This window comes from Miniopterus schreibersii (assembly GCF_964146895.1).
Source record: "Miniopterus schreibersii genome assembly, chromosome: 1".
Taxonomy (NCBI): Eukaryota; Metazoa; Chordata; class Mammalia; order Chiroptera; family Miniopteridae; genus Miniopterus; species Miniopterus schreibersii.
In genome coordinates, this window is record NC_138101.1 from 127,259,974 (window position 1) to 127,283,892 (window position 23,919).

The 23,919-nt window shown below is 37.2% G+C and overlaps 1 protein-coding gene across 3 annotated transcripts in view; it reads right to left on the bottom strand.

Annotated features, from left to right (window-relative positions):
• Window positions 1-640: 640 nt before the first annotated feature.
• The window catches only part of NUBPL (NUBP iron-sulfur cluster assembly factor, mitochondrial), a 184,987-nt gene continuing 161,708 nt past the window's right edge, over window positions 641-23,919 (bottom strand). For 2 of the 3 annotated variants that reach the window (XM_081161979.1, XM_081161978.1), the window contains 3 exons: window positions 10,330-10,450; window positions 7,087-7,169; window positions 641-877 (listed from right to left, as the gene is read on the bottom strand). In XM_081161979.1, the coding sequence (XP_081018105.1) occupies window positions 815-877; window positions 7,087-7,169; window positions 10,330-10,450 (267 nt within the window). In that variant the 3' untranslated portion in view covers window positions 641-814. Of the gene's footprint in view, window positions 878-4,020; window positions 4,099-7,086; window positions 7,170-10,329; window positions 10,451-23,919 lie in introns of all 3 variants that reach the window. The other variant, XM_081161980.1, reaches the window with a different exon arrangement.

Sequence of the window (23,919 nt, forward strand, 5' to 3'; positions counted from 1 at the left end):
TTTGAATAAACAAATGCCTCTTGTACAAAAGGAGGATCCAGTATCCAAGTGCCCACGTTTAGATCCCAGCTCCATCCCTTCCTAAAATAGTAGCCCGCAGTGAGCCATTCAACTTTCCCACAAGTCAGCTTCCTCGTCTGTAAAATGGAGATAGCAACAGTACCCCACTCATATGGAAGGAAAATGAGCCATAAGGACACAAGAAAACATAGCTCTTATTGCTATTTTGCCATCACAAGATTCATCAAAATTATTAGGATCTTGTTTAAAAAGCATATGTCCAGGCCCCATCCCTGGAAATTCAGATTCATGAAGTCTGGGTGGAATCTGGTCAGGTGAAGAAGTAGAGATTTAATCTATATTAGGAATGTGTTCAATATAGTATTAGAGGCAGGATTCAAACCCAGACCAAACTGCCTGATGGGGGCGTCATACTGAGTCCTTCGGCAAATTTAGTAAATCCTTTAAATGACTAGCTCTTCAGTCCTGCAGAAAGAGCGCAGTTCTCTCCTGAACTGAAGGCTTGGCTTGTTAGACAAACTCACGATTCTTCAAGGGGCAGTTCAATAAAATAAAATGCAGTTCTGTGCAGTTGGTACACACCAGCTTTCAAAAAATTCCTAAATGTAGCAGTTAGCAATGATACTTAAAAACTTTATTTGTGAGTCATTGCTTAGCAAATAAACCTGAAAATAAGACATGATTTCCTTAAAAATACAAGAAAACTCGGATTGCTATTATTTCTGTGGTGTTGCCACCACACTGCTGATTCCCAGGTCTTGTCATGCAGCAGGTGTTTCCAGTGACTCGGGAGTCACTGCGGAGGTGGCGGCAACCTTCTGACCACTTCTGCAGCAATCCTCAGGTAAGCTCTGGCCTGCAAAAGAACAGACACATGTGTCCCACACTCCACATCAACAGACTCATGAGCTGTTTGCCACAGTTGTCCACTGAATTCAGTAGTAAAAAGGCTGAGTGGAAGAAATTCAAGAGTGAGGAGATACTGCTGTGTACATGGCAGGTGGGGCAGGGAAAAAGAATTTTGGAGGCAACTATTTAGAAGGTGACTTTCTGAAAAAAATATTTAGTACCAGCAATTACTCTTTTTTAAACTCTAATTCCCATGTTAGCAAACTAGCAACCTAGCCTACCTGCAAGAAATTATGCCTTCTTCTTCTGACAAATTAATATCCTGAGTTGGGTACTGCCAAAAATTCTGTGACATAAGAGCTGTTAGTCACTTTAAAGAGGACTATTATTTACCACCTTATAGTCTGTTGTTGGAATGCATTTTCTTTATTCTCTCTGAGAACGGCATCTAAGACAGCACCAGGCACCTGGACGCTTCCTCGCCTGGTGTTTTGGGGACCGTGGGTCACTGGGAGGCTCCTCCTCTCTGGCAGTCCCCATGCAGTGACAGGCCCCCGAGGGGGCCACCAACTACCCCAATGCTCACAGGCCAGTCAGAACAATGGTCGTGACATTTGTGTTTTAAGAAGTCGGTTTTTTTAATGTACTTATTTCTCCTACTTTATCTATAAAAGTAACTGTAAGACACAATAGTAAGACTTCCTAAAACTATTAACTTATACATTTATATACTTAGGTTTGAGTATATGCTACTGCTACCACAACTACTACTATTAGCACTAGCTAAAACTCAAGCACATCATATTTGCCTAGTATTATTTCATTTATACTTACAGCTACCCTACATGGTAAACTCTGTCATTACCCCCAATTTATAGACGAGGAAACCAAAACCCAAAAAGGTGAAGACTTGTCAAAAGCTTCACAGCTAGTGCAAGATGAGCTGCCCAACTTCCTGGCCTGCCCGGGAAGGGGACTGTTCGAGGTCTGTTACCCTGACTTGATTTGCTGCTTTAAGTGTGTATCACATTTCTTCATTAAAAAAAAAACATGCTTGAACCCTAACATCTGAATTATGCTTTATTTTTCCAGAAAAGTGTTAAAGTTTTATTTTAGTCCATTTTAAAAGAATAGCTCTCCACGCATGAATAAGGACCTTTTTTTTTTTTTTTTACTGAGTACCTACTACACCAAGTACTTCACATAAGTAATCCCACTTATGTAACATGAGCATCATGGGCTCAACTTGGATGAAGAAACTGGAAGCTGTTTGCTCACGGTCACAGAGTCAGTAGGCTGGGAACATTCAAATCTGGGTCCGCCTGCCTCCAAAGCCCAGCTCCTTCTACCACATCACATATGCAACAGTAAGTCAAGACACAAGTAATTATAACTGTAATGCTTCATCTAAAATGGTTTCAATTCCTGCTATAGTTAACAGAAACAGTAGTTTTTGTTTAAAAGCAGAAATAACATGGACTTTATAAAGAAATATTTCTCTTAAATCTAATATGCTGATTTTCAGCTGCACATCTTTATGAACATCTTTTTAATCTCCTAGTATCTATTCTAGTTATTGAAGCCTAATATTTTCTGATGAAAATTTAAAGTTCACTAAGGCAAGCTGAGACAAGGTCATCATTCTATAATATTTTATTCATACTTATGTTAAATGAGAGACATACCTACCAGATGACACAAAATACTGAATGACTCCAGGGTAATCAAATTTGCCACATTTAACCTTTGCTTTTTAATGGACTATCTCCAAGCTTAAACTTTCAACATATGACACTTAAAGTAATGGTTAGATTGTCATTTGCTGAGGAACCACTAAAAGTGCTTAGTTTCTAACAGTTTCAATTGCTACAAAACTGTTGAGATTGAATTTTTTCGGCCAGTGCAGTATTATTTCAACAAATACTTTTTTGGTTTTACTGTGTGTGTGTAAGGCATTGATTGGGGAAATCTGTGGGATGTAACGATATAAAAGGGACGTAGAAGAGCTCACTGGTGAAGAGCTGGGGCCTTTAGGTCAGACAGGCATGGTTTAAAATCTTAGCTCTATCACTTACTAGTTCTGAGACCTTGGGCAAGTTACTTAACTCTTTTAGACTCAGTTTCCACATCTGTAAAATGGTTACAATAACAGTATCTACCTCAAAGGATTTTGGGGAGTATTAATAAGAATAAAGTACGTGAAATATCGGCACAGAAGAAGCAAATAATAAATACTAGTGACTGTTATTATTAAAATTCTGTCCTCAGGTAATTTACAATCTCATTGAAGGACTCATATTAATATGTTCTTTCGGGCACTTTTCCTAACCAGGGAATAAGTAAAATAAATCCTTTCCTTTTGTTTAATCCATAACTAGCAGAAAGCACACACATACACATCATATATAAAAAAATATGGTTTAGATTTCTCAAACTATTAATACTCTTTTTCATTGACTCAACGCTACATAGACTAACCCTTCTCACCTATCCAAGATCTCTGATTGGGCCACCTTGAGGAGGAGATAATATAGCTGGGTCTTACTTGTCTGCTCTGCCATTAACAAGTAAAAGGAAATGAATGGCAACCAAAGTACAAGAAGTTTTATAAAGAGCTTTGGTCTTTTGTCTTTTATTTTGAAGATTTGAAGTTTTAATTTATCTTACACAGTCATTTCATATTAAGACTATGAGGTAATAATTAAGAAATTATAAGATGATAAAGTTTCCACTTATATCTTAAAGTCTTTACCAGGGATCTCTTATAGCACACCTCCCCAAATCAAATCTTGCTTTAACTACAAAACGGTAGGCTGTTCACATTCCCACAGATGTCACCCAACAATAGTAAAATAAAAGGTCTAATGTTTATGCAAATGAGATTCAGTTGGTTGCAGCATCGTCCAGTACACCGAAAGGCCGTGGGTTCGATTCCCAATCACGGCACATACCCAGGTTGTGAGTTTGGTCCCGTCGGGGCGCATATGGAAAGCAGCCAATCTATGTTTCTCTCTCACATCAATGTTTCTCTCTCTCTCCTTCCTCTATCTAATATCAATAAACATATCCTTGGGTAAGGATTATATATATATATATGTAACTATAAAAAACTCCACAAACACTGTTGTTTAGAATTTTAAATCATGTTACCTTCTGATGGCTGTTATATAGTCCTTGTTATATTATATTCCTGTAACTTCCTTGCAATGTTTCTTGCTTTTGGAAAATCTCAAAGAAAAAAAGTAAAAATGGACAGGTGGAAAAATATTTAAAAATTTAAACTCAATTAAAATGCACTAGTAAGTAATTAATTTTATTCATCATAATCACCAAAGAATATCTTTAAATAGTTTGTTCTCCGGAGGCATTTAAAAGTACAATTTTTAAAAACCCTCGATTTTCATACAACTTTTCATTCACTGCATAAAGTAAAGCACACCTATGGTAGTTGGGATTGCCAGACTAATTATGAAAGAAATAAAGGGTATGGGTTTTGTTTATATGAAAGATTTCTAAGTAAAGACTGAAAAGGAAATTTAATATTTATCACCTAAAAGAGAAAAGAAAAATGATAACTGCTACACTGTGTTTACTCCGAGAGCATATTCCCAGCAGCTCAATCACCTGCACCGTAACTACTGACCCTTAAGAAAGGGAAAGGAGCTCTGGGCCCCCCAAAAAGGATAATTCACAATAAATCTACTTTAATTATCCTAGACTCCTGACTGTCGATTTACTCTTACTTTATTCACAACTCTAACCAAGCTTGGCTCTTTTACTTTGCAGTTCACACAGGATTAGAGGAAGCAAACTAGAATGAAAGGGGTAGTAGCTATGGATGAACAAAATAACAGTACTTTATATAGAATCACAAAAGACCCCAAATAGCCAAAATAATCTTGAGAAAGAACAAAGTTGGAGGTATTAAACTCCCTGATTTCAAACTATACTTATAAAACTATAGTAATCAAAACAGTATGGTACTGACACAAAAGGAGGCACATAGATCAATGAAACGGAATAAACCCATACTCACATGGTCAGTTAATCTATGACAGAGAGGGCAAAAACATACAATGGGGAAAAGATAGTCACTTCAATAAATGGTGATGGGAAAACTGGACAGATACATGCAAAAAAATGAAACTAGACTGCTTTCTTACACCATATACAAAAATAAGCTCAAAATGGATTAAAGACTTAAATGTAAGACTTGAAACTATAAAACTCCTAGAAGAAAACGTAAGCAGTAAACTCTTTGACATATGCCTTAGAATATTTTTTGGATATGTCTCCTTAGGCATGAACAATAAAAGCAAAAATAAACAAATAGGACTACATCAAGCTAAAAAGCTTTTGCAGAGCAAAGGAAATCATAAACAAAATGAAAAGGAAACCTACCAAATTAGAGATATTTACAAATTATATATCTGATAAGGGGTTAATATCTAAAATACATAAAGAACTCATACAACTCAGTATCAAAAAAATAAACAATCCAATTTAAAAATCAGCAGAAGACCTGAATAGACATTTCTCCAAAGAAGACATACAGATGGCTAATAGATACATGAGAAGTTGCTCAACATCACTAACATCAGGGAACTACAAATCAAAACCATATTGAGGCATCACCTCACATCTCCTGTCAGATGGCTATTATCAAAAAGACAACAAATAACAAGTGTTGCAAGGATTTGGAGAAAAGGGAACCCTCATAAACTATTGGTGAAATTGTAAATTGGTGCAGCCACTATGAAAAACAGAATGAAGATTCCCCCAAAAATTAAAAATAGAACTACCTTAGAAACCAAAAATTCCACTCTGGGCATTTACCTGAAGAAAGTGAAAACCCTAATTTGAAATGATATATGCACCCTTATGTTCATTGCAGCTTTATTTACAATAGCCAAGATACAGAAGCAACCTAGGTGTCCACTGAGAGACGAATGGATAAAGATGTGATACACACACACACACAGGATTATTATTATTCAGCCATAAAAAGAATGAAATCTCGCCATTTGTGAAAACATGAATGGACCTAGAGGGTATTAGCTAAGTGAAATAAGTCAGACAGAGAAAGACAAACACCATATGATTTCAGTTACGTGTGGAATCTAAAGGCCAAAACAAACAAGCAAAATAAAACAGAAACAGACTCAGATGCAGAGAACAAATGGACAAATACCAGAGGGGAGAGGAGTAGGGGATGAACAGAAAGGTGAAGGGGATTAAGTAGTAGAAATTTCTAGTTATAAAATAAATAAGTCACGGGCTGTAATGTACAGCACAGGGAACACAGTCAATAATATCGTAATAACTTTGTATGGTGACTAAATGTTTCTAGAATTAATGTGGTGATAGTTCCACATGGCATATAGATGTTGAATCACCACATTGTACACTTGAAACTAATATAATATTGTATGTCAACTATAATTTTAAAAAAGAACAAAAACAAAATAACTGTACTATAAAGTTATACTCATTACCTAAAAAAAAATAAGAGAGAAACTATTAGAAGATTGGGACTGTTCAGCAAATGAGCACAAAAACTATTATCAAAACTGATGTACCAGATGATGGCTCAGTTTCTAACTTTAATAGCAAGTGCTACTTAGGAAAAAGAGATAAATATGATTGATTTTATTTCAATTTTTAAAAAGAGTAAAATAAAAATATTTGAGGCTTAAAATTGTAAAGCTTCAGTAACTTGAAAATTTATCAACTGTATCCCTAAAGAAACACTACTAGTTTTTCCACCTCACCTCCCCAGTCATATTTATTAAAATAAATGCAATTAAAATTCCATCTCTAATGGTTTATACAGTTTCCCTATATCTAACTCAATGTTTCTTTTACATTAGGTTTCCTTCTCCCTACAATCAGCTGACTTCAGATGCTTGAAATGTAATAACCTCGGGTGGTTAGATACTGATAGCCAGCAAGATAAGAACTCTGCAAACTCTCATTGCTCATGTTCTTCATGAGAAAACTGGTTAGGTGATGACTCTTTGTAGGTGAACTTGTTCAGCTGATAATTCAGAGCCAGCACTGGTACGACTACCATATAAAAGAGTAACTTAAAATGCTTTGAATAAGTTAATATACACATTGCAAATAAACTTGATCTTCCAACCTTCTTTTTACATATCAAAAAAATATATATCCTGTAAAAAGAAATTAAAATACATATTTTAAAATATCACTTACCTCATCGCTTTCAGGCTGTGAAAATACAATCGGCTGGCCTGTATCTGCAGCTTCCCTTATGTTAAGATGTAAGGGGATGTCTCCTAAAAGAGATATCCAGATAACCATTAGAACCACAAAAGTTTATATTGCTCCTTGGAATTTCATTACTTGAACTTCAGAAAGAAATAAAATCTAAACTAAACTGATTCAAATCAACTTGAGTTATAACTATCCTAAAATTGCAAAATCTCTGAAAAAGGAATTTCAAATGAAAATCAGGAGCAAAATACTCCATTTGAGGGTAGTACAGTGATTTATATATTATATGAAAACTATGTGGCATCCCCTCATGGGATAAGGTCTTTGATTTATTTTTTGCTGGAGATCTTCCAGCAAATGGATTGGAAGACATTTGTAAATTATTTTTACCTGTAATACCTGATATAGACACATCAAATCACATAATGAGGAAATTGAAGAGGAGAAGATGGGAAGGCAAAGTAGTTTTAAAAAAAAGCACAATATAATCTTCCTGATGTTGGTTGATTAGTAAGCTAAAAGAACTACTGAAAAGTAGGCCAGACCTGTTATCTCAACTCTACCTCTTCATCAGATAGGATTACTTTTATTATATATTAATCTTCATAGCATTATAACTTGTGAGTTTGATGAGATCTCAGGACGTATATAATGAGACTCTCCAACTTGCAGACTTGAAGTCTGGGAGGATGGGTGTCTTTCCTGACAATATATTACTATTAGGTAGTGTAATATAGGGGGAAAATGCTTTGATTCACCATCCAATGGACTCTTTCCACCACACCAGTACAGATGAAGCCTTTCAAAAGGCTGAGATGTAAAAGGCAGTAAACGGAGTCTTAAGTAGAAGAGCCGAATTGTCATGGTACTCAGCATTCTTAGAACCACTCCAAATCCATGAAAAGGTTACTGAAACACGTGTGTGCATGTGTTTTATATAAAGAAGTCATTCAGCACCATGCCAGTCAATGTAAATAATGCAGAAGCATATGTTACAAAATTATAAACCTACTACAATTCATATTAGGAAGTACATGGAGGAACAGATATTTTATGCTCCTCCTGCCAGCAAAATTTGGAATCTTAACCAACTCTTTAAGTCTTTAAATGACAAAAAATATATGAATTTTTAGGTAACCATTTAAAGATGATCTTTTTAGTAAATTTTATGTCTACTGTACAGACCAACTTAAGACTGTAGGAAGTTGTCACAGGACCAGGCAAGGGCATATGTGTTATAGAAAATACTTAGAAACTCATAGTTTTTTTTCTCTTGATTTATGAACTGCCATTATAGTAACTGGAGAAATAAAAGTAAGACCTCCTTGATACAGCCACCTATTGACATCATTTTTGCCCTCCAGAGATTCACAATCCTACCATAGGCACAGAAGCGTAGATCAAAAACAGAGGAAAACCTTGTTAGATATAGTGAGAGTGGTAACAAGCTAACAGTTATGTACAGGGAAGGGTAAAAAGGAGTAAAGGTGTGGAGAAAGGCTAGGTCTGTAGGAAAGGAGGGCATGTTTCAGAGACATAAGCTATAGGGATTTCTGTGAGATGACCTGAGACCTTACCTACCACGCATAAACTGTCCCTGTAGATAAATATGGATAAAGTTCTGAAAAGCCATTTTACAAAATTTAAAACACAGCCCAATGGATGAAATAAACGGAGGCAGCCAGAGAGTTAGTAAAAGACAAATAAAGGTACCTGTGGGCTTCAATCAGTCAGGAGGCCATAGCTATGAGAGGTCTTTGTTTTATTTCAGTTCCTAATTTCAAATTCCAACCTCTTCATTATTGGAGCCCCTGCTCCAATTCATGGGAGCTACCTCTGGGCTCCCAGGACTGCATCAAGAGGAGAAGGTGTGCCCTGAATTGGAGCTCTAAATTATTTTCCCCATACACTGTTAGATACAGCAGTCTATAACACTATTCAGTAATCAGTGTTGCTGATACCTTTTTAGTGTAACTATACAATTGTGAGCTGTTTGTTAAAAAGTAACTTCCATATGTGAGATTATTTCTCTAGGAGATATGTTTCAAATTCTAAATCACTGACTTATAAAACTGTACCACCCATGTATAAATTGGGGAACTGTAATATTATCAACATGATTCAGTAATGCCATTATAATTACACATCTATTTTACTATATAAGTGAATGTCAATCTGTTATGTTATTATGCAGATTTAAGAAAATGAACTTTTTAGGTTAGTTCAATGAAAAACAGTGGCAGAATATGATTAGTGAATATAATTATAGCAATGCATCAAAATATATCATTAGTATTCACCTGGTATTGTGGTGGTTGCTACAGTACAAATGCATAATAACAATAATACATTTAACACCAACTTTTAGAAATGTAATTATAATAATGTTCTGAAATTCCTTGATCTAAGGGATCTTAATTGTAAACTACCTAACACTCATAATTCACTCTATGGCTCCCTTACTCAGCATCTAGCATATGCCTTCCCCAGAACAGAAACTCATTCAATAAGTAGAATATCAAAACATGTTTCCTAAAACATTCATTAAAGTAGCTTGTGGATTTTTAAAAAATCATCTTGTATCCAAAATCTCTGTTTTGCTTACTTAACACATGATTTCATTTCTCCTCAAAACACTAATTAATCCTTCAATTCAATAACATGCACAGTATATATAATGTAAATTTCAGGTGGCAAATACATATAAAAAGATTCCAAAAAATATTGTCTTTCTAGAGCAGAAGGACTGATAAATTCAAAACTGATCAGGAAGGCATTTTTTCATATGCACCAAGAAGTGAGTGACACTTGCAAAAGGTTGTTGCAACATAATAAACAGATATTTTCATACATACCATTTATACTGAGAGATGTGTTCCCAACTTAGCAAACAAACTGATGACCATTATATAAAATGTGTGCTTCAATCACAGTACTCAGACCACAAAACTCTCTTCTCAAATTCAAGTTCTAAGCAGTTTTTATCGATAGCAGAAGGCATCAAAATTGGCAGAACAAACGTCCTTTATAAAAGCCTTCCGCAAATGAAGTATCATGAAAAGCCAAAGAAAGGTTAGCGCATAGGACTGCGCTATACTAACTTAATTCAAAACACAAAGCCAAAAGCAATTCATCATTTTCTGAGACACTCTTCATCACCACACCTGATCTCTATTTTCCCTTCTATCATTTCCTCTGCCAAAGAATAGTCTATGGTCTTACCTAGAATATCAAGGTCAAGGATCTGTGCTAGTTTCCTTGCACCATCAGCACCAAAAATATGAGTTTTGTGTTTACATTTTGGACACTGGAAAACGCTCATATTTTGAACAAGGCCCAGAACCTAGAATAATAAAAACACATTGAAATCAAAACAAAATTAAACCAAATCTCAATTCATTATTTAAGTATTTTTACTGTGTGCCTACTGGTTTTAGTGATACAATGAGTAAGTTATGGTCTCTGCTCTCAAGGAATTCACAAGCTAGTGGGAGAGAAAGACACATTCATTACTTTTAATAATGTGATAAATGCTAAAGAGATATAAAAGACAGGGCTCAAAAAATCAAGCCTGGGAAGAGTAAGAGGATACTCAGAGTTGCCCATGGAGAACTGTTTGTTCAAGGTGAAGCCAAGAAGAGGCCTATAGCAGGAGTTCTAGGCAGAAGGAAGGGCACAAGCCAGTGGAACATACCCTGCGTGGCCTATCTGGGCCGCAACCTTGTGGGGGCTAAGGCAGAGCTGCTTTGGAAAGGAAGGCCAGGGCCAGAAGGTAAGGTGCTAAATGCCTTCCATGTATTTGAGACTTTCTTCTTGAGACAAAAGAAAACAACAAAAGTTTTTTAAAGTTGAGAAGATGGTATTGAAGAGGTAGTGATACACAGTCAGATCTGTTTCAGAAATTTAGTTCTGGAGGAACAAGATGGGGCGTAGTCAACAGCTGCACCTGCCGCCCACAGCAACCACATCAAAATTACAACTAAAATACAGAACCACCGTCACTCAGAGCCTCCTGAAATCTGGCTGAATAGAAGCCCCACAACCAGGGAGCTGAAGCAGCACCGACACCGGTAGGAGGGGCGGAGACGCGGGCGGATCGGGGCTGAATCCCAGAGACGCGGCCCCGGGCCCACACCCAGTGCCACGGGTTAAACCCGGAGGGAGATCTCGGCGGTGGGGGTTTCCTGGAGGAGTGAGGGGTCCCAGCCCAGCAGCAGGCCCCCAGCCCAGGGCTCCAGGGAAGAGAAGTCCCCACAACTCCGGGCTGTGAAAACCAGCGGGGACTGTCCCTGAGGGTCGGGGAGACTGCGGGAGCCCCAGCAGCTCCTCGTAAAGGGCCGGAGCATGGACTCACTCGGATGCGCTCCCTCTGAGCCCAGCGCCGGGCGGCAGCCTGAAAGGACCTGGGACATTTGGGGCTTTTTTGTCTCCCCATTTTAGCTAACTGTTTGGATTTCTTTCTATGTATTAGGTTGATCTGCTAGGACTCCCAGTCTTTTGGATGGTCTCTGGTGCAGGCCAGTGTCAGACACTGTTTGTGACGAGCCTTGAGCACCCTGTTTGATGTTTTCCACACTTCACACCTTCTGGTTTCCTCTGGTGTGGCTGGGTGTGTTTGGACAGGACTAAGATATGCACCAAGGTCTGCTTTTCCAAGCCCTGGGTCCAGAGGCAAATCAGGGAGACTCAAAGTACCCAGAGGCTGCTATTCAGTCTCTTAATGAGCCTAAGCTATAGAAACTCCACAGGATGGGGTGGCTGATTGTTATCAGTCTCTTAAGGAGCCCTCAGGCTGTAGAAACTCTACAGGCTGGGGCCAGAGGTTTTCCAGAAGGGCGGGGCAATTGCTCCCCCTCCTCCCCAGACAAAAGTTGCTTGGAAGGTAAATGTCTGCCTGAGAAAGATGTGCTCTGCTGTATGGGGGAATGACCCAGCAAGGGAGTCCAGGTGGGTGCCCTCTTAAATCTATTCCCCCAGCTAGCCACCCTGGATTATCCTCACACTGCTCCAGTCCACTCTGCCTCCCTCTGCTGGAGCCCAAGGTGAGTGGCTGCACACGAAACTTTGCACATTGGCTCTTTAAGAGGGTGCCTCCATTTCCAGCCATCTCTCCCTGGCACACAGAAACCTGGCTGCTTTTCACAGCCAGTTGTTATGTGGGCACTTTTCTCAGTTGTTACTCTGGGCTGGGAAGCGCAGCCTGGGGTTTAGGCCCCAGAGTCCTCAGTGGGAACCCCCCACAGCTGAGACATCCCTCTGGACCTTCAGCTGCTGCTGTGGGAGCCCAGATAGCCCTGTGGCACCTCCACACTCCCTCCCAGTCTCTATGCGGTCTCCACTTTTCCTCCTTGGTTATGAGGGTGCTCTCCAGCTTGTCTTCAGTTGCAGTTGGTTATTCAGGGTGGTTTTTCTATATTTTAGTTGTAATTCCAGTTTGGCCCCTGGAGAATGTCAGTGTAGCTTCCACTAAGTGTTGCCATCTTTGATCTCCCCGAAACTCAGTTCTTATCAGAACTTTATCATTTGAAACAAAAATCTAACGCCTTATAGAAAGTGTCCATCTCTTTCTGAGTTTCCCTAGCTTCTGGCACAAAATAGATTACTTCATAAACATTTCTTGAATAGACAGGATCTGCAAATATAATCCGTACTCATGTGCCTTTTAACCCTACTTCTTATTGATGGGAAATAGTGGTTCTCTTCTGGAATAAAAATGGAGAACACAACTATGAGAGGCTCACAGATAACAATGTCTGTAGCACCCTATGAATTCCACCAATAAGATTATCATCATAGCCCGGCTGGGTGTGGCTCAGCGGTTGAGCATCGACCTAGGATCCAGGAGATTGGGGTTCGATTCCTGGTCAGGGCACATGCCCGGGTTGTGGGCTAGGCAGCCGATCAATGACTCTCTCATCACTGATGTTTCTATCTCTCTCTCCCCTCTTCCTTTCCTCTTTCTGAAACCAATAAAGATATGTTTAAAAAAAAAAAAAAAAGATTATCATTATAGAAGATATCTCTACTAGAACGTTTGCATTTTAAATGAAGAATAGCGCTATAGGCCACAATGAAACATACAGACAAGAAAATGATCAAATTGTTATTCTTTCTGAAGAGAGAAACAGAAAAGATTAGTGAGGGACATAAATATGTAGGTAAGTATTTTCCAAGCATCTAATACATGTCCTTTTGCTGATGCAAAGTATCACAAAAATAAATCACATTGTGTTTTGGTAATTCAGTATCACCTCCAGAAGCTAAAACAAAACAAACCTTAATATCACACAAATTATTTGTTTATTTACTATGTCTATATAATACACTCATTGCTTGGGCAGTTTTATTGCCATTTATGTTAAATGTGATATATCCCCTGACTGTAGGGCTTCCAAGTTAAAAACATTAAAATATCACTCCAGAAATGGCAAAAGGAAAAACAGTTAAATATAACGTGAAAATCTAGGGAAGGGCTATTCTAATCCAGAGAGAATGGGAAAAACATTCCTACTCTGGATTCTCAGACTTCCCAAAACACAGAGGCATGAAGCAAGTGTACTGCAGTTTGTGTGATTAACATCTTAGTATCAAATTGTTCTCTATGGACTGCATAAATGTCTAAGACACATTCTCTATAGAGACTGTATAAATGTTGCAAACATAAGACTATAACCAAACTCGATATTTAATGGGTTCCTATTATACACTAGTGACTTGGCTACATGGAAGCAGCAGCATATAGTGGTGAGCAAAACAGACTTCATCCTTGCCCCCTTGGAGCTCACACACTGATTGGAAAAAGACTGAACAAATAATAGTGTAAAAAATCTACTTTAAAAACTAGAACATCCCTGGCTGGGTGGCTCAGTTAGTTGGAGTGTCATCCTGTACACCAAAAAGGTTGAGGGTTTGATTCCCAGTCAGGGCACATACCTAGGTTGCAGGTTTGATCCCCAGTAAGGTCATGTACAGGAGGCAACCAATCAATGATTCTCTCTCACAATGGCCCTTCTCTTTCTCTCTCTCCCTTCCTCTTTCTAAAATAATAATAATAGTAATAACAACAACAATAATAATAAAAACATATCCTCCAGTGAGCATTAAAACACACACACACAAAGAAACGAAAACTTGGAATAGCTTCTCTGGAAGCAAAGCAACAGAGTATATATGAGTATAGAAAAGAGAAGACTCTGCCTACTCTGGGAGGCACAGAAGACTTTCTTGAGGAAATATTTGACCTAAAAGTAAAAGAATAAGCAGGTAAAAACAAGGAGAAAAGTAGGAAAGCACTCAAGACAGAAGCAGGAAACACATGTCTCCTTCGGGGAACTGGAAGGTCAGTAGGGTTGAGGTCTGGTGTGAGTGCCCCGAGAGGAGGCTTGGAAGGTAGGGATCGAGGGATCGTAGGCCACGTTAGGTGTCTGGGTTACATGAGTGCAAAGTGAAGCTATTAAGGAGTTTTTAGCAAGGACACCACTATCCTGTAGTTGTGGTAAGACTCATTTCTCAGGACTTCAGGATTTTAAAAACAATATGGAATGGAAAAACTAAAAGGACTTATCTTTGTGTGTTTATTTTCTTAGACAAATACTAATCCAGGCCCTATTCTCTGAAATCAGTCATTTCAGAGGGGAAAGTTTTTGCTGCTGCCTAAAATATTCCAGCTCTTCTCCTGGGGATGAGGTTAGGATTTTTCTTCATTGCAATTAGGTGAGGACATGTAAGTTGTTTGGCTCATAAACTGTGAGCAGAAGTGACGTGCCACCTCTAGGCAGAGGCTTTAAGTGCTAATTCCCCATTATCTCCCCTCTGTTCCTGTGACCAGCAAACTTCCAAAAGTGGCTACTTCATCAGTCAGGTGCCAGAGTAAGAGCAGCACAAGGAGTGTTAAAGCCAAACCATAACAAACATGTAACTCGAGAGAAATAAACTGGTGGGGTTTCCATCCACTGAAATTTAAGGATTATTCGCACACATAAACCAGCCCATCTTGGCTGATAAAAGGGTACAGAAAATATTAAAATGTCTTTTTTTTAATGATTTCCTTTGTAATTCTAATTTTGTGTGTTTTATAATGAAAATAACATACTAATGTAGTAATATATGTACACTATATATATAATTTATGAATAAATAAATATATGCTCAAACATCATTTACTGATAAGGATGAATAAAAAAAATTTGGAGATTATCCTCTATATGTTTGAAATTCAGAGGTTTTGACAACTGAACTTGGATCTATTACTGATAATGTGTAACTTCTAGTTTAAGGATAAATGCCCTAATACTGCTTCCTCGGTTATCTGGAATAAACTAATTGCACTTAGAATTCCCTTATCTTAAGAACTTCCCACACATATACCAATTTGGTTTAAAAAGGTTGTAATGGAACAAAACAGAGTGCGAGGCAGACTCATACATGAAAGTCACTAACTTACAAGGGAGATGATATCATACTGGATGTTAACTGGATATCCGTATGGAAAATAAGGAATCTTACCCCCATCTCACACTATACAGAACAATGAATTCCAAATGGATTATAGAGTTAAATGTGAAAGGTAAAACAATAACACTTTTAGAAGAAAACAGGAGAATATTTTTCCAGCAGGACACACCAAAGCACTAAACATAAAAGAAATTTTTGTTAAATTGGGCACTAAAGTTAATAACCTAATCAGTACACATAATTAAGAGAGTAAAAAGACAAGTTACAGAGCAGAAGATGGTATCTATAATACACATACATGACAGGACTTTTATCTGAAAAATATAAAGAACTTCTGCAAGTCAATAAGAAAAAAATCAATACAATAGAGAAAGGAGCAGGAGACTCAACAGGCACTCCATAAAAGAGAATATCCAAAGACCAACAAACATGAGAAAAAGTGTTAACTTCACTTATCAGCAGAGGAATGCAAATCAGAACCACAATGCGATACTGAATATTTATGCACAAAACCTGATTAGAATAAATAAATGTTATGAGTACAACAACAAAAAAACAAAAAAATGCCAAATGTTGGTGAGGACAGGGACAACTACACTCAGAGTTTCAGTTGAGCATAAACCAAGACAACCATTTTGGAAAACTGTTTGGTAGTTATCTACTTAAACTTATATATGTTTACACTCTGGCACAGTAATTCCACTCCCAGTTATATATTAACAGAAATGCGAACATAACATTCAACAAAAGTCATGAGCAAATGTGTTCATAATAGCACTAATTACCCTAAAATGGAAAACTACCCAAATGTCCATCAACAGTAAAATAGACAAATAAATCGTGGTATATTTACATGATAAAATCCTACGTAGCAATGAGAATTAAAGAACTATAGCTACAATCAACAGTATGAGTGCATGATCTCTCAAATATAATTTTAAGCAAAATAAGTCACAAAAATGTATATACTTATAATTCCATTTATATAAAGTTCACAAAGAGGCAAAACTAATCTTTGGTGTTATAGTTTGGGTTCTACATTGGGGTCAGCAACTGAGACGTGGCACAAAGCAGGAGTTTCTGGGGGACTGGTAATGTTCTGTTTCTTGAAAACAAACAATAGGTGTGTTCACTTCATAAAAAGTTACGCCCTTCTGTGTATATCATACTTCAATAAACTGTTTAATTTTTTAAAAATTGGTGGTCATGTAAAGAATGGTCAATAAAGCAATAAAGCAATAAGAATAACTAAAATGATGATTTATTAGGCAGCTTCTAAACCTGCACACAAAACAACCATCTGTTTTAAGTAGAAAAGATTCTACAAAAACAGAGAAGTTGCAGTAAAATTAAGATGTCTTTGGGAGGAACAATCCCTTTTTCTTTCCACCTGACACTCCAAGGAAAGACCTGAAAATAAAAGTTTAACCCCAGAGAAGCCCTGAAATAGTGGGGTTCTAGACCTACAGTGTTTAGTAAGGTGGCCACTAGTCACATATGGCTATTGAGCACTTGAAATGTGGCTAGTCTGCATTTAGATGTGCTGCAAATGTAAAATACACACTGGATATCAAAGACTTAGCATGAACAAAAGGATGTAAATTATCTCACTATATTTTTGAGTTTACAAATTATCCTTTAAGCTTTTCAATTGAAGTATATCATGAATACACATAAAAAATTACATAAATCATAACTGTATGACGGAATGGCCTTATCATAAAGTATACTCATTTACCATAACTCTGTAAAGAAATAAAACATTGCCAGCATCCTAAAAGTCTCCTTGTATATCTCCCAAACACATTCCTAAAAGTACAGACTAGCTAGCCTGATTTATAACACCATAAATTAACTTTGCCTGATTTTGAACTTGATATGAATGTAATCATACAATATGTTTTTTGTCTGTGTGATTCATCTAGCCAAACCATTTACATCTGTAGTTTCTTTGCATTGAGCCTGAAAATTCTATGATGACTCTATCACAATTATTCATTCTCTTGCTGGATCATTTTTGTCATCTCCAAGTTTGGGCTATTATAAATAATGCTTCTATGAATGTTTTTATACATGTATTTTTTTGCTGGGTATTATGTTATACATTTTTAACTTCAGTAAAAAATGTCACAGTCTTCCAATGAAGTTATACCAATTTACACTCCTACTAGCAATATATGAGAATTCCAGTTGTGCTACAGCTTCACCAACATTTGATACTATCGGCCTTCCTTCATTTTAGCCAATATGGTGAATACGCTGTCGTATCTCATTGTGCTGCATCGCTCAATTGTCTACCTGGGAACTATGTGGCTCCTGGTTAAAGCTGACCAAAGGTAAAGTGGCATGAGATTTGGGAGGTGGAAGGGAAGCCTTGGGCATTACACTCTAAAGGTTTCCTTCAGTTCGAGGTGCTGAAAGAAAGAGGCAGAGGTGCGGGTGCGTTCCACTTTGTCTTCATTCTTCCTTACCATGTGCCCACCTCTCCTTTGCACTGTGGTTTTAATTTGCATTGACATAATTATTACTGAAGTTGAGCATATTTTTACTTGTATATTCTCCTCTGTAAAGTGTCTGCTTAGGTCTATTTTTTCTACTGATTGTGTTGTCTTCTTATTGAATTTTAAGAATTCCTAGTACTTTTAAATGATTGCATTTAAAATCAACCTTTGTTGGTTGATTCTCAATTTTTATAATGCTTTCATGTTAAGTTACAGTACTTTGAATATACTGAGTCAAGTATATTATTAAAATTAACTTCACCTTTATATTTCTCTTGAACAGTGCTGCTGTGGACAACTAAACTCTGGTATAGTACTTGGTAGTTCTCCTACCTAACGTTTTAAGGTCCTAATAATGCACAAAAATATTTATCAGGGTCTGTGATTTACGAATATTTTTTTAATGAACAGAAATGAAACATTTACCTTCAAGACTATACAGGACAGATAACTGTTGAGTTTCTTTGCTTTTAATTGAAATTACATCAACTGTGATAACACTCATGTTCAGAAGCTCATACAACAGTCTAACACACACACACACTTAATTTAAAAAGAGAAGAAATTACTTATTAATAAGGTATGCAGACTATGTGGCAGATAACTATTTCAAAACATGGGGTTAGTTGGGAGAAAATTTAAAAGAGAGACTTGAGCATTAAAAATATTAGAAAACACTACTCTATTTCATTTAAGAGTTCTCTATATTTAATGAATTTCAAACAGGGGCAGCTAATACAATAAGAAAGAACACTAGAATATCTACATTACAACTTAGTTGATAAAAATTCTTCTGTTAAAGAATTCATGTCCACACAATCACTCCCTACCCCTGCCCCATAAAAAGTCTTATATCATGTGAATGTATCTTGTTAAGCTGTTTGTGCTTATTGTTGAGCTATTTTGTGTATCATTTGATAGCAGAAACATTAGAAAACAGATGCTTCACCACAGCTTAATTTACATAATACCACCGAGTTGCAGCTGTAAGCATGCTCAATCAGTTTTTAGTGCCTCATCAAATATAAGATCCTTTTTCCTTTTTAACCTCAGCTAGTTTTACTAAAAGAAAGTAAATGCTACATGTCTGCCTAACATCAGCCACCACAAACCTTTTATACGTTATTCTTATGTTAGTCGAATCCATCATTGGCTCAGAAGGGTGTTTCTTTTATTAACTTTTTAAAAATTGATTCTCTTAAAATATCAACACTGCTCTGAAATATTGGCTTTTTGTGTCTAAATGAACTGAATTAATAAGCAGGCTCTAAAGGCCCCAAGTTTAATTTCTTCTTGGCATTTAAAACCCAGATTCAGGTAAGTAATAAGCAAGATTTCAGGCTACTATACAATCTAATTTCTCAAGGCTACAATCAGGTTAAATTCTTGCTGGTTGGAACCTGTAGCAAGGATTAAAACTATGGTTTAAGAAAAAATGGAGAGGAAAAACTCACTGTTAAATAGAGAATGACTGACATTAACTGCAATAGAAGTGTTTTTCAGTTCTCCATTAGCCTTGAACCAGTTCTTGAAGCATGATTTTATAATTTAAAAAAATGAGATGGGTGTTCTTGTTTTTTCTTTCAGAAGAAGCAGTTGGGCATGGAAAGAACAATGAATGGGAGGCTGGGATTCATGCTCCTCTCAGGAACCAACTAACTAGCTCTGGGTCTATGAGATACAACTCAACTTCTCTGTGCCTTGAACTCTAAAATGAAGGTTTATAATGATCTCTATAATATACCACTATAACAATAACATTCAGAGTTACCCTTTATAGTACCATGTGGTAAGGTCTATGCTAAGAACTGAATATATAACCTCATTTAACTACCACAGTAACCTATGAGATCGGTCACAAAACACTAAAGCTAAATTATTTATTCAAGGTCCCCAAATTAGTAAATAACAGAGACAAAATCAAACCAGCTGGGTCACTGGTCTGTATGTGGAAGATGACAAGTAAGTGGACTAGAGGATTTTGTTTATGGGACCAGGTGGCCTGAAACAACTGATGTGTCAATACAGTGGGTGAGCCCAGTTATAAGGGAAGGCCTAACGTGAACCATCTTCGCCACTCACTGATGCAGTTGAGCCTAAGACTTCTCCTGGCCACAGAATTCCCCTTCCCCTTAGTACTCTCATTATACCTCTCCTGACTGTCAACAAAACCTATGATACCTTAACTCCTCCCCATTTTTCAATCCACCAGCTTCCTGTCTTCATTTGTCCACCGAGACAATGAGAACCCCAATGGTATCCAAATTTAATGGAGACTCTGCTTGTTCCCTGGAGACTCTCATCCTGGGATATTCCATGATGCCCACATTACTAAACCTCAACTCTGGATATTCCACAGAAATGGTAATGAAGAATGTGGGCTCTAGAAAGCAGACTGCTTACGACAGAACCCCAGGGGCCCATTAAACAGGTGGATGAGCTATTTAATCTGAAGTGAATTACTTAGTCTCTCTGTACTACAGTTTCCTCATCTACAAATGGGGGAAATAACATGATCGACTTTTCAGAGTTGTCATGACGGTTCGGTCAGTTTACTTCATGTTAATCATAGAGAGCAGCATTCTAGTTTAAAGCACACATGGGCTTCTGAGGGAGCCTGGGGAAGACACAAATGAGCATACGTCTTCAGTCTCTGAGATGAAGATTGCTACCTACCATCTCATAGCACTGAAGAAAAGTCATTTTTAAAAATGGAAAGATTACCCAATTGTGAAGAAGGAAGCCACATGTAACGTGTCATGTGCAAACTAGTTAATATGTATTCTTAGAAAGAATTCAAACAGTATTTTACAAAGCCTTCAAAGCCAATAATGAAAGATTCTTTAAATACATCCGAAGTATTCAACTTTCTGGAGAGCCAATCGAGACTATCTGATGATCAGAGGAAAAACTATGCTCAAGGATGAGGAGAGAATAAATATGTCCCTTGCCTCTATTTTCACATAAGATCACCTATTTCTAAACTGGTTTTTAAGGCAGGTAGGCTTGAGGTATTAAATAAAATAGGATTTGGACGGTATAATAGATGCTGAGAAAGCTACAAGACTGATACTGGACACATACGTTTTGAAAGCATTCAAGGGTGAAGGTGTAGAACTCCTGGTCCAAACAGATAGCCTACCACCACAAATGGTTACTCTGCCAGAAAAATAGTAAATCACAATTCCGATTCTCATCACTAAGAACAACGTGTAGGGTCTTCAGGAATAAAAATGGAAAATGGAAAGAAAACATTGATAAGAATCACCAATTTTAGGTTCTAAGATGACCTAATTTTTCTTAGAAGACAATATAATCATTAACCCTTACAAATAAATGTTAAGAAGTTCAAGGCCACAGTAGGATTTTTTGTTTCTCTGTTGTTTTGTTTTTAGACATAGGAAAAGTAACTCACAAGAAAAGCAAAGTTTCTAACTTTCTTTTATAAAATAAGTATTTGCAAGGATGAAATAGTTAAAGAACTTTCAGAATTATTTATAAGGGGAAAAAAATTAGCTCAGTGTCCAGCATTAGGCTTTAATATACAGGGTTGGCAAAAGCAGGTTTATAGTTGTGAGGATGCAGAATTTACTCTTTTATTATTATTTATTAATTATTGTATTATTTTCCATACAAACTGTAAACCTACTTTTGCCCCACCCTGCATTTGTTGCCAGGTCACCTGTAGCACAGACAGCTAGCTGTTCACCAGAATCCATGGCCTCATCTTTCTCAGCACATAGCTAACTCACATTTCGTGGGCTCCTTGAAAAACATGACATGTGGTCATGTGACTGAGTTTTCGTTAGTGGGATGTGAGTGGAAGTATGGGCATTACAACCAGACCTGGTCTATAAAAATCTCCCATGTACCTGCCTCTGGGGTATCTTTCTGGTCTGTCTGGCTCCAATGAGAATGCCCCAAGGGTGCCTTGGAGTCACATTTTAAAACAGCAGGTTCCAACAGCCTGAGTGATTTTACGGAAGAGGGCCTCCCTGCTCACCTATCCATCTACCAGTACTGCTACATGAGCAAGGCATAAACTTCCATTACATTTGCATCTTTTATAAACTTCTATATAGTTTGAGGTCCGTTTGTAACAGCAATTAGCCTACATTAAATAATGACATTTTATTTAATTAATTTATTTATTTTTAAATGTATCTTTATTGATTTCAGAGAGAGGAAAGGAGAGGGAGAGAGAAACATCAATGATGAGAGAATCATTGATCGGCTGCCAGACTGAGCCCACACCCGGGCATGTGCCCTGACCGGGAATCAAACCCTGATCGCCGGGGATCCCAGGTCGACGCTCAACCACTGAGCCACACCCGGCTGGGCTGCATATTTTAAATAATGCAGAATTTTAGATTCTAAGTAACTTTAGGAACTTAATAAATCTAGATGAAGAGAACAATTTAGGCTCAACTAATATACTAAAGGAATAAGGAACTCTCAAAGACACTCTTTACCTAAATTTAAAAATTTCTTGTTAAAATTCTTATGAACAAATAAACAGACTTGTCAAAATACCTATGCCAAATACATCAGTACCTGTGGCTTATAAATTTATCTGTTTCAAGATAATATTCTAAATGTAATTATAAAAAGTATCAATTATAATATGACATTATATTGTTACCGAGTGTTTAGATTCTGCCAAACCCTACTGTAGCCTCTATGTGCACTATCTCATTTATTTCTCACCTCAACTCTCTGAGGGAAATATTACTATAATTTCCACATTCTGAATGAGAACACTGAGGCACAGATTAAGTAACTTGTTCAGGTAATACAACTACAAAGTGACAGATCTGGGATATGAACTCTAGCATTCAGACTCCTTCCTTAGCTTACCTCTTTACTATTATATAAAAATGCTTCTGTAAGTGGTACCTTATTGCATAAAAATTATAATAAAATTATTAGTTATTTAATTTACAACTATAAAAGAAGTTATATACTTAAAAAATACAGCTCTTGAAGTACTAAAAAAAATACAAACCTGTATAGAAGAGGCTACATATAAATAGGTAAATAAGGAGTCTGGTTCTGTGAGGAGAGATGGTCAAACATGTCTTACGATGTGAACAGCATTACAAAGGCCAACACCAAACCACTTTCTCTACCAGCCCCTTCCTTGCCAAGCAGCTTTAAATCATAACCCTCAGAGAATGAGGGCAGGATTTGCGATTGGGACCTAACCTCTAATTTCTAGTTCACTGTTATCCTGAGCAAAAAACCAGCTCCCAGAAGATTTATTAAGGCTAGCATAACTCAATTCCCTTTCATTTTGGTCTTTTTTTCCTAACCACCCTACCCTATGTAATCAATTGCCAGGCTTGCCAATCCTTCCTTCAAAATGTCAAATACATTTATTCCCCTTTCCACTTTCATTGCTATTATTCTAGATCAGACCCTTACTGCCTATCACCTACACCAGTGTTTTTCCAATTTATTAAAACTGTCTTATGATAAGAGAAATGTTTTACATCTTGAATCACTATAAATATATACATATGTGTTTATAACTAAGAACAAATCTTTATGAAATAATACTTCCTCTTCCTAAGAGCAATTTACTCTGCTATTGTTTAAAACTTTGGTTATACCTCTCACAGTGCTGATGCCATGACTCATGGTGGGTCACAACCTGCAGTGTGAATAACTCTGAGCCCTGAAAACGCTTCCTGACTGCCTCGCACTCCCCTGGCTCCTGCCCTGTCTATTCATCCCCACCACACAAGTCCTCTTAAAGCGCTATTCTAATTTTGTCTGCTTCCTATCCAGCACTCTTTATGGACTCCTCTAAAAATCTAAAGAAGAAAGTCCAAATTCCTAGCCTAACTCAGTGTTT